General features: G+C 30.5%; 1 protein-coding gene across 1 annotated transcript in view; it reads right to left on the minus strand.

Annotated features, from left to right (window-relative positions):
• The window catches only part of LOC134706729 (reversion-inducing cysteine-rich protein with Kazal motifs-like), a 56,119-nt gene that overhangs the window by 36,320 nt on the left and 7,127 nt on the right, over positions 1 to 12,672 (minus strand). Inside the window, exons 3-4 of the mRNA XM_063565926.1 lie at positions 8,329 to 8,403; positions 1,660 to 1,696 (exon numbers count right to left, since the gene is read on the minus strand). Coding sequence (XP_063421996.1) covers positions 1,660 to 1,696; positions 8,329 to 8,403 — 112 coding nt within the window. The remainder of the gene's footprint in view (positions 1 to 1,659; positions 1,697 to 8,328; positions 8,404 to 12,672) is intronic.

Genomic DNA, 12,672 nt, shown 5'->3' on the forward strand with positions numbered 1-12,672 from the left:
TTTTGGTTACTTTCTGTGGGAAATATTACATTGCTATGCAATAAAATGTAACCAAAAGTTAGCGTGCAATAAATTCTAATATTGCACTAGTGCAATGAATCCTCAAAATTCATGTTGTCATCAACGACAAAATCTAAGTTTAAACCAATTTTTACTTTCAAATATTATATTGCTATACACTATAAGGGTTATTGCATGAATACTAGGGAATATTGTCCCTCCTAGAACATATATATTGCACTCGCAAGCTCGTCAATATAAAATTCTACTCGAGACAATTTTCCCCAATATTCATGCAATAATCCTATAGTATTCAAATCAATGAAGTCAAATATGGGGCCAAACACTCTTCTTGGTAAAATAACCTTCAATATAAGTCACTTATATGTATCATTCCAGTCCCAATTGATGGTTTCCATTAAATTAAATAAAACTTCTTCAGTCTAAATAAAAGATTTATATTTTATAAACTTTTGTTGTTATTCAGATAAAACAATCCAGTCAGTCAGAAGATTAACCAAACATGGCTCCTCTTATTGTCAAATTGTTTAAATACAATGTGAATAAAAAAAATATAAATGTTAAATTCAGCATTTCAGATGAAAAGATAGGGCATGTTTAATATTTACATGACTAAACATTTACATCAAAATGACATTTTCCTGACGGCCATGTCTGTCCAAACACAGCCATAATTCTGATTTTTTTTGTGCAAAAAATTGCTTTCTATATACATGAACATGTAAAAAAGCCTTCAAGACTAAAGCTTCTGTCTATTCGGTTTTACAAATTGTAAACAGCAAATTGGTGTTCAAATTAACAATTGGTCATAAGAAGGTAGACTAATTATAATCATCATATATCATAAAGATTATAATTTGAATAGTTATTAATCATTACTCCAAATATAGAAGATGACTTTCAAAACAGTGCAACCGACTTTCCATCAGACACTCTCATGTCAAAACTACAGACACCAACAAAGGTCATTTTTGTTGTTTAGCTATGGACAGTTAATCAGGAACATGACTCATGCATTCTTTAGTTTAATTAAATCACTTTTTATGGTTAATTTATTAAAATATAAGACATTTGAGGGCTAATTAAATTAAGTTAATGTGATTTAGTAATTTCCTTGTAAATATTAAACACTCTCTAATATCCTTTAGGGAGTATCCAACCAGTGGCTGAAATTGAGTATGGTTTTTTTTAAGTTGATGGATTTGTTTGACACTTAAAAGATACATCCTTTCAATTCCCATAAACTGTCATGTTTTCTCTAATACTACAAGCACTTAAAAGTGAACTTGCATTGTTCCTGATGTATAATATTTCGATTACGGTACTAATTTCAAGTAATAGTGTTTTTTTTTTTTTTAAATTCATGTTAAGTAATATTAATAATTATCAATGTCACACATATGAGTATAATTAGTAAGATGACAACGTCTTTATTTTCCCAGAGATCTATGTTTTTTCTGCAGTTAGCTGTTTTCAAAAACAAAGATGTCTTCTTTTTTTTTTTACCTCATTGAAATACAGAGTCCCCTATTGAATTGCCTGAATGACTAATGGACAGACAGACAGATGGACAGAGTGCAAACCTGAAGTCTCCTTCAAATTTGTGGTGGGGGACTTATAAAAGGTGGTCAAACTTACCTGGAATTGATGTATTCACACAACGCCAAAACTCAATCTGAAAAAGATAAAAAGACAAACTTAAAGACAAGAATGATACACCATTTTCCTTGCTGCATTGCCATACATGGTTTATATTCAACTTTTAACAACAGGGGAGTCAATACATGTTTTGTTTTGTTATTTTCTAATTTTGTTTTATACAGCCTTGTAGCAAAATTTTATAACTATGGCCTATATTTGATCATTTCCACAATCAATTTCAAAAATTAAACCCGACATGTTGTCAAATTGCATAAAGTCTCAATGAATAGTTTCAACCTAGGTTGACTGTGTGGGGTGATAAGCTTCTTACAAATTAGATAAAAAGGCCTTTACACAAAGTTATAATGAATTTATTAAGGGTCCGGGATTACTTATTAAAATTTAACTTTTCCCTTTTACTTGCAATTTTAAAGAATTCTTTATGATACTTTATTGATTGGCCACCCAACAGATAAATTCAGTGTTAAAGTATGAGTTACGTGAAATACTACAAAAATTGTAGTATTTCGTGACTTTCTTTTTTTAAATTTAAATTTTTTGCAAAAAAGGAATTGAACATTTCAAATTGTAATCATTGAGTGATTAATGGCCATAATAACAATTTAGCTGTTTACATGTCTTTGTTTATGTTGTGTCAGGACAAATGACTGCCATTGACTCAGCTATACAATTTTGTAAAATCTCTAATTTTATGTATGAACATGCATAATGTAGACAGAACTTAGTTTGATTGTGTAAAGTTGAACAAAAATGTAAACTATACAAAGTATGAGATATAATAATTACAGTACATTTTTTTACTATGTCTCACAACAGTCGACTGAATAAGAAATCATTAACAGATCAGCTTCAGCTTAATGAGGAATTACTCTCCTTGCAGATCCTAAAACAAAAGCCATCAACGCAATCTCTCTGTACATATCTCTTAAGCTAATTCATCTTCCTGTCAACTTACATGCAGATTTAATTAAAAATAATTTTTGTTATGTTTTGAAGTACTTTGAGAATACCAAACTGACAGGTGTGATTTATCTAGTTAGTGTGTATATATTTGTGTGTGTATGTTGTTTATGTGAGGTTATTCAAAAGGAAAGTTGATAACTGCATAATATGATTATAAGACGTAATGACAAACATCTACTTTATCATATGTGAATTCATGACCCCATTAAAAAGTCTGCCTTATCTAAACAATGCACTTCCTTTAACTCAAGAATAACAAATCTGCAAATATCAAAATATTGTAAATGAGGTGTAAATGATTTAAATCCAATAACTTTATGCAATTTCGAAAATTGTAAAAATTAAAAGCCAGACAAGTTTTATTGTAAAAATGTGGTGAGGATTCAAAAACACATTGTGACTTCATTAATCCAAAGTTTATTATGAGATTATCTTGTAACAATCATCATAAGGCTAGCTTATTCTAGTTATGGTTCATTCTTTTAACTGTTTTCTTTCTTCATCCAGTAAAATAACCGGGACATTTGGAATTTCCCAAAACAAGACCTCAGTATAATCAATTGTGTTTTCCTGCCTTTCCCCTTCTGGAACCTCATTAGCATCTTTTAAACAATAACAATTTGCCATGTATTTTCTGTCTTTGGTGCCATATTAGATGCTATCAGTATCAACTGTACATGATTTAGGAAGACATGTTTCCATTATTTGTAGCTTTGGTCAAATTGCAGATGACTAATATATACTAGTAATTCAATTGTTCAGCTACAAGTCTGATTTCTCATCATCTGGGGGCAACAATAACAGGGAACTTATTTTTACTTATTATTTAAAGCCATCATTGAAACACACATTGGAAAATACAATCATACAAATTGTATTATATAATATAGAAGACCTGAAATAAAATATATACTGTGGATTCATTTATTTACAAGTGGGAATCAATTTTCATATCCACGGATACCAATGAAAATTGGTATCTGATGAGTAAATGTTCGTCTTTTTTAAACATGTAAATTTAGCTTAAACCTGATTTTGATCTTTTAAAATGTTCATTTAAAGACCCCTCCTTTGATTCCCTCATAGAATTTCTACAAATAACATGTAAATCTAATCAAAACAAAGAAAATGTATGTACTTCTTCATTTATCAAGATAGGAAGGAAAAAACTCCCCTCTAACAAGGCTTGTATCTCCCCTGGTAATCTATCCCAGAACAGGAAGTCTTGATAGTGCTCTAGGTTTTCAGGGTTAAATGCAATCTAAGCCTTGATTATTTCACATGTCAAAAATATTCTAGTTTTCTTATTTTAATTTGTAAAAGAAAATTAACAAAAAAATGTGTATCTCCTTGAAGAATGTTATTTTTCAATGTTCTATTTTCTATTACTGTATTATCAGAATCAATCTCACTTTTTCTTTTCTCTTGTGTAAGTCAGGTGAAAAGATAAAAACTTGAAAAACAATTTATCAACAAAACAGTGTTGTTGGCAGTAAATTTCTATAACCTAACTAACTGATTTAATAAAAAAAAAATCAAATTATGATAAATTGGTCTTTCTTTTTGAGACCCTGAATTTTTTTTGTTTTCAGTGAAACCACATTAACTTAATTTACAAGAATATCATTATTTCTTTCAACTATTTTTATCCCAAGATTTCCAAGATTTACACACGAAATTATGAATAACAATAGGCTTCACTTTGATTGAGGGCAATGTTATGATGACCTCTCTGACATGCCTCTTTTTGAGGTCTTTAATTGTTGCGTTGCTGTCTGACTGACATTTAACCAATATTAAAACTGGACTTTGAATCAATATGTTACGGACCAACTTGAAGAATTTACAAAAATTATGAAAATGCTTAAACATGTAATACATACAAAAAACCTCTTTATTTCCTTAAAATCTCATACCAAAATATCATTAATTTAGTATCAATCTTTCCTTAATCTCTTTTGTCATTTAAAAGAACCCTCAATATCTTCAAAAATATTTCGTCTTTACTTAAGATTTTGTCAAATCAAATTTTCAACCTACTTAGAAATATAATTTGTCATTCAAAGATCAAAAAGTCTGTCAGTTTTGATCCTAATTCCCAATAAAATATTTGAAAAACCTAGGGTAGTGTGTTTTGATTAAAATGAACATCAGGAGCCCAAAAGCTCTTACCCTGTTTTTTTAAAGGTGTGTTAGTTTACAAATCTTATCAATTTGATATCAATTGTGAGTACGTTTACGAATCAATATTATTCTATTCCAATTAAAAAGACATGCCGGAAATCTTATGTCATGAAATAATCTTACTGTTAAAAAGACTCATAGATATCAGAATAAATCTTTGCCAGAGGTACAGTCACAAAGGTTAATTAAATACAATGTCTTTCAGCAGGTAGTACCTGACAGAACTGAGTTGATAAATTACATGCATAAGCTTAATATTAACAATTAGTGTTATTCTGCTTTCAATTTAAAAATATATTAGGAAGAAATTCATTTGGAAAAGAGGGGTGAGGAGGAGGACACCTATTCCTTTATTTCATTTTTCAACATTTTTGTGTAATGCATTTTTTAAATGAATTGAAGTTACATTAATTACCTACATGAAAGAGGAGGGATAAGACCTTTATCGGGACTCCCGGATCGGCTGTTTTTAAGCTCGGGATTTCAGGATTGACCCTTTCGGGATCCGGGAATTCTTTTTTTCCGATTTCGGGATGCCGGGATTTACTTTATTTAATTTCGGGACCTCAGGATTTAGTGTTTTTAAGCCCGGGATTTTGGGATCAGGACCCCTCCTATCCCCCTCATGAAATGATTGTTAATTATTGGAACACAGGGGAAGACAAGAGTCAAGAAATATTCTTTATAATGGACTCATTTCAATAATATTTGTTAAAGGTGTTAGACATGTAAGTCTGTTCAAAATACCTACAATACCACTATTATAAAACTTTGAACATTAACAGGGCTCAAACTGTTCAATTAATGCAATATTGCTGAGTAACCCATTCAAAAACGTCTTTATGATGGATGACCCAAAACTATCCAGTTCTGATCTATTTGGGCCCTGGAAATTCTTATTCCGCTTCTTCCTCCTTTTCTTAGTAACTGTGTATCAATGTAAAGTTGAACTTGACTTAAACAGAAAATTGTTCATTCGGTTTTTTTTCTGTCAATATGGTTCCATCATTTGTAAGGCTTTTTGTTTCCATGGAAATTGATGACAATACTAACGTGACAGGATATTAACAGACAATAAAATGATTACCCTTAATAAACCTGATGGAATCTATTAAGTTCTGACAGCAGTAATTTATACTGAGGAAAATTTGTCAAATTCAGAAGTATGGAAACTTAATATAAACTGATCTCTAATGGACACAGAAATAAATAATCCTTGCAACAAAATTCATTGCAAAGGTAAGGCAACTAAGAGCAAAATCTATATAACATAGACAGCTTTAAATGACCCTGAACATAGGTGGATCCAGGGCCCCTTCATTGGAAAAATTTGGTTGATTATATAGTGAATTGCTGAAGCATGACTGTAGCAGGACCCCTCTTATGGCAGTCAGCTGGCCCCTTTTATAAAATGTTCTTGATCCACCATTGCTGAATGAATGCTTTTGGATTGTGGAAAAATGATATATCAATGAGATACATGTTGCTATTTCTTATGAAGCCAAAGTGTATCATGGTTGTGTTTTAACTCAGATTTATTTTTAAAAAGGGTGGGAAAAAAAACATGAAAAATGGTGAATGAATCAGAAATCCAAGAAAAAATTATCAATTTTCAAAATGTATAAGTTTGCCAAAATCCTCTCATGAAACAGCTGAACATTTAATTGACATGAGATAACATTATAATAGTTTTATTGTATTCATTATAACTTTATGTTATTACTACTTCATTTCGTAATGTAACTTACATCTGTATACAATTTCATATAACTTTTAGGAGGAAATAATACCTAGAATATACTTGAACAGTGACAGACTGTCAAGAAATTGCATTTTTGTCACACTAAATGTGCATTAAGACTATAGAATTACGATCCATTACAATACAATATAATGTGTTCACTAAACATATTAACTTGAGGATCTAAAGTAAGAAAAAAATATGGAATAGAAACAATAATCAACATCTTACATAACAAAGAAAACTTAAAATTACACAACTTGATCTCTAATGAAATGAAGGCAATACAGTCCAGTTAAAAACTCCTGCTCCACTCATGATACCCATAGTCTTGATCAACAGCTCTTCCAGAAATCAAAATACAAGACGATTTGGAAGGAAATTGGTAAAAATATGAATGATTTCTGTAACATCTTCATATGTGTTTTACTAATATGAAAATAATTGTTTAAGCAGCTCCTATTTATATCTATATAAGAAAATTAAATGCCATTTCTTCATAAGCAGCTGCAGAAGTTCATTTTTTGGAATTACAAAAACTAGCTTAAATAGTTGAAGGTGGTTCTAGATGATGAATTCAAGGCTCAAAATTTGTATAGCACTGAGGATATTTTCATTCATATTACTTTCGAATACAATCTTCAATGAAATTGTGGCATTTACGGAAATGTAAATTGATTTCACCCAAAGTTTAAATTTACATAAATGTTTACTATTTAATTAATTCACCTCCATGTACCAAATACCTTGTTTTACTTCTAAGTCCCTGGTAGTGAACCCCATACAAAAGAAACTCCCTTTCAAATACCTCAGTGCATTTACATAATCTGTTGATTAGCCAGGCTGTGGTAGTTTGGTTGCAAATCACTTGAATTCAATTTGTTGTAACTTTAAGTGCAGAATGCCTCATTTGGCTTTGTCAATAGGAATGAATTTGAAATAGAGTTGGTTTAAATCATAATGAAACTTTACATTGTTATTACAAATATGACCTGTATTTTTCTCTGACATTTTATGCTAATATCATCGATTTAATAATTACTGAATTTTTTTTACAAGCTTAGAGGTAACTATATGAAATAAGTGCATGTATTGTTTATTATCATATTCAAACAACCACTACAGATTTAATCTTCTATAAATTCTTTCACCATATGTGGCTTTTCTGACATAGCAAAGAATCTTTCTCTTCAATGATAAACAACTGTCAATCTAAACATGTAAGATGTACAGTTCTTCAAAAACCTATATCTTATCAGCTCATAAGGACTTTTATTTTGTACAACTAGCTCTATTTGATTTATCTGACGGACTCATAAGACAATAAGGCAGTATTTTATCCAATATACAAGTAAATTGTTCCTTACTGCAATATACAGTGTGTCTTGGGAGTCTTAGTGTAGATTGCTAGCTCTAAGTGCAGAAAGTTTTGGTTCAATCACAGACTAGTCCAAAGCCAAGACAAGTTGGCTCAGTGTCTTGAGTAATGTCATGGAGGACGGTTGAGTAGCCTTTCTGATGAACTGCAACTTATCATACCATTACTCCCCTTAAAGGGGAATAACTCTTATAAAACAATGACAAATTATTCTATAAGCTTTTGGTATTTTCAATCTTTCATTTGTCTGTGTGTGTGTGTGTTTTTGTTTAGACTAAAAAGGTTCTAGCCAAATGTATAAGGTTTCAATAATGTAAATCATATGAAACCTGCTTGTATAGGCTTAGACATTTAGTACTTCATGTATACTGTAACATACCTGATCTGATCTACACTGTTTAGATGTCTTAATAATCTGCTCTATCTGTTCAATCTGATTGCCTGTTATTACCATCTGAAATAGAAAATATAACACTGGTCAATAATATGTCTCTAAGTATAGCGTGTATTAAGACTTTAATGTATTGAGCTCATGTGGACAGTCAAACTGAATTAGACTATCTTGTAGCCCACATATTACTCTGGACAAAGTGGACCATGTGGTCATTTGAAAAACAATTGAGTTAATTAACTTTCCTACTGATGATCTGTAATGGTAAACCTGTATATAACTTTCTTTCCCCTAACCAGAATAGGTTTTTTTTCTTGAATCAATATATAGTAGATATATACATTCCTATTTATTTTTGTTAATTTCAAACATTTCATTCATTCCATTAATATCTGAACAGCACATCTGTATTTATCAAAAAAAAGTTATAAATTTTTCTCAGGGAAAAAATGAAAGTTTCTATATTCAGTCCACAGGATGCAAACCATGAGAAAATGAAAAAGATTTCATATGTCATGTCATTTTGTATAATTTATTTTAATACATCTTCAAAATACTCTAAAATCAAATTTTTATTCTGTTGAAGAGAGGTTTAGACAAATTTTAACAGACAAATGGTCTGACAGGAAAATCAAAGAAAAACATAAGATAAAGAAACAATAACTGAAAGAAGGTGAATCATTTTCCAAAGATCAAAGGAAGTGATAATTCATGAATAATAGCTTAGGTCAGCATGTTTTTATAACCCCTGAATACCCCTGTCATATCACACCACATTTGATCTTCTATGTATTAAACCTACTTTGCAAAACTGACTTCATACTGACATTTTGAATTAATCTGAGTGAAAATATCTAATACATAACTACCATGATGATTGGTAATGTTTTGGGCGATTACATGCCATTTTTGTAAGTTTAATCATGGCATTCATAGGCATTGTTTGGGATATTGTCAATTTAACATAAATCAGATTACTGTCAAAGCATAATTTATTCATTAAACAAATACCAGTAATGGATGAAAATTGCAAGCTAGCAACATAAAACACATCCCAAAATTTGGATGTCATAGGGTGACATTGGCAAATGTTATTTTAATATGTCCAAATATGTAAATCAAAAGAGGATTCGAGTGTTAAATCCTCCATACAAATACTTTGGTACTTTTTATTCTTAACACTTCCGTAAGAAATAAATGTCTTACAAAATGACATTTCCCCCTGCCACAGTGAATTACTTAAATGGAACATCCCTGTGCTAGTCTTTACAAAGTCCATGATTCAGGCAAGGATACACTTTATAGCAAAACGAAATAAAAATTTCAACTTTTTCTACTCATATTATCCTTATAATTTGTGGAAATTATGAATTTGATTGACTATAAGATAATTTTCCTACCCCATACAAAAGCCACAAAGTGGTACTGAGAAACGTACAAATAATATGAGCTGTTTTGATTAATAAATGTTATGTTTTGGTGGGGTTCATTTGGAACTGTGCCTTTGAAATAACAAAAGTCAGTTTTTCTTCAACTCTTAGTTCTTTATGTCCCCTTGGTATAATCCACTAATTTTTCAGTAGGTCTCAGAAAGATGATAAAAAAAATGATGCAGACTCATACATTGAAATAAATCATGGAATCTATATTTGGCTATGGAAAACTGACTTGAAATCTCTAAGTGTCTCATGATCCAGTTCTGATGTCCACAAATAAAACACTATCTGTTTGATACCTTAGTACAATGGATTTGGTTTGTTTCTGTTGACATATTTATTTTAAGAACAGTCAGAGAGAAAGTTCATACATGACACAAAATATTAAACAGACAGTATGGCCCCTACATGTCATATCCCTTGCACAGGTCATGTAATACACATACACATGTTGACAATACTGAGTCATAGAAAATTATTATTACTTGACAGTTCCTGTAAAAAAAAAGTTAGCAGAGTCACATTTAAAATTATAAAGTACATGACTGAACTGCAGTCTATTAATTCAAAATGCTACAGATTATTCAAGACCCTGCAGACAGAAATAAAATGTACATCTGTTGTGCATTTTAAAATACAAGTGCCTCCAGATAATTTGATGGAAAATTTTTAAATTATAAAATGAGGGGGAAAACATGGAAAATTATATTCAAGTCAAATTGTTTCAAAAAGTTAATTTTTGTGATTTATTATGATACAAACTAATGAACCACATGTAGTAGTACATTTTGTTATGTATTTAAGATTATCTAACAAAAACAATATGACTGCACTGCAATCTTTTACTTTGCTATTCAGCTGCTGGTTTTTTTAACAATTATATAAATCATGAAAGTTATTTCTAGGATAATAATTGTATTGGTAGATTGTAATCAAAAGATCACATTATCTCCAACTTATTAATTTCTACAGAGTCTGCAGGGGACTGAAATTCTATTTTCTTAGTAAAAAGCCATCTTCATAGGTTGATCGATCAGCCAAAAGCCAATTGATTGATGCTATGGATTAATTAGATATTTTATATTAAGAAATCTTATATTCCTAAAGGCATTTTTGTAAATTTTTAAGATTAAGTTACAGAACCAGTGAATGATGAAAATGGTTCAAAAAGACTGTGTTTGCTACATTATGAAAAGACAATTGTTATCAACATTTCATAGAAGCTCTGAGCATTGCAGTGTTACCCACACAAAACTATAAATTTCATAAGAGTGCACCTTGAAATTGTATCAATTAGAGCCCAACTCTGGATTTATGTGCATTACATAAAAGAAAGTTAGCAATACATTTTTTGGCCATGTGTATACAGTTAGATTCAGCTACATAGATCCTGTCCCTCTAAGTTCTTTCCCATATGAGATCAGATTAGTAAGTTATATCATGTGAGTCCCCTTTGTTACTAAACACCTATTTTTCACACCTGGGACATAAACCCAAGATCACATGATCCCCATAAACCAATTCTAAACATAAATCAAGTAATGTGATAACTCCCCACAAAACAATCTCAAGAAGCTGGAGTCATACCTCACAAAATTTAGGTTCAATGCAAATTTTATTATTAGGTAATTTAATCCATAATCATTTAACATAAATTTTGTATGCTAATAATTCTGCATTACTGTTTTTTTCACATATTAAAAATAGAAAGTATACCTAATGAAATTTATGATATTATCTAAAATGATTATGGCAATAATGTTGAAATTTGATGTCCTGTCTAAGATTATTGAATACTCTAGAGATGTAATATCAGTACCCACTGTCAGTTTATTGAAATATTAACTTCACAAAAGTCACACCTGATACCATACTCATTATTTATGAGGTGGTAGGGACTTATTTTTCTCAACAAAATTGCTTATCATCACAAATGTATTGTTTGCAATATTTCATAATCTTCTTTAACATATGTTGCATTATATGGTTATTCATCGTTAATGATGAATACAACATATTTGCCTTTTTCTATCTAAATTCCTTTTTCGACCTCTCTCTTTCACTGATACACTGCTGTATTTGTCACTCCACTCACAAACTACTACATTTCACTGTATATAAAGTATTAAATAACTGAACTGACAATCATTCATTTCAACATAAACATCAGATTTCTGGCAGGCCATATGGCACACACTCAAACTGACACAACTCATTTTTACAGTATTAAAGCAACACCTGGGTTATATAGTAAGTATAATCCAGGTGCTATCAAGTCTATATTCTCCCAACCATCTGTGACCTATCAGAATGTAAATCTACACTGTATATATATACTCCTGATAATCTACTGTGGTCAAATTACATGTTGTGTAGAAGTGGTTACTTTTTGCTAGCTGCTGACAACATGGTCCACAAATAGTCACAAAAAATAACAGAAGGACCTATAAGCTCCCTTAGACTCAATGTTAAAAAGATTTTTTTTTAAATCCCTACCTACCTTCCCTGGTTTTTTCCCCAAGCATGTGACAGTAAACACACATACTTTTAGTTTGGCGTAAGAGCTAATCTTGGTTCTACAGCTAAATTTCTGCTTGTTGAGTTAAATTTATTATACTGTGGGTAAAAAATATGCAACATTTATATCCCTTAAAAGTGCTTTTATAATTCACCCAGTACTTAGCAAATGAATGTCCAATTTTACTGGTAATGCGAGATATATATTATACACATGCCAAAACACTGGTGTTAATTTGTTCTTTATGTGTATTAAAAGATCACTGTAAATAAAACTGTAATAAAAAAATTCAGAACAACATGTCTATTAATTGTCTTGGAGAAGAGGAAAATGGGAAAATTTTCAATGAAGTAATTAAACAACACTCATCATCACCCT

Source organism: Mytilus trossulus, chromosome 2, assembly GCF_036588685.1.
Source record: "Mytilus trossulus isolate FHL-02 chromosome 2, PNRI_Mtr1.1.1.hap1, whole genome shotgun sequence".
Lineage (NCBI taxonomy): Eukaryota > Metazoa > Mollusca > Bivalvia > Mytilida > Mytilidae > Mytilus > Mytilus trossulus.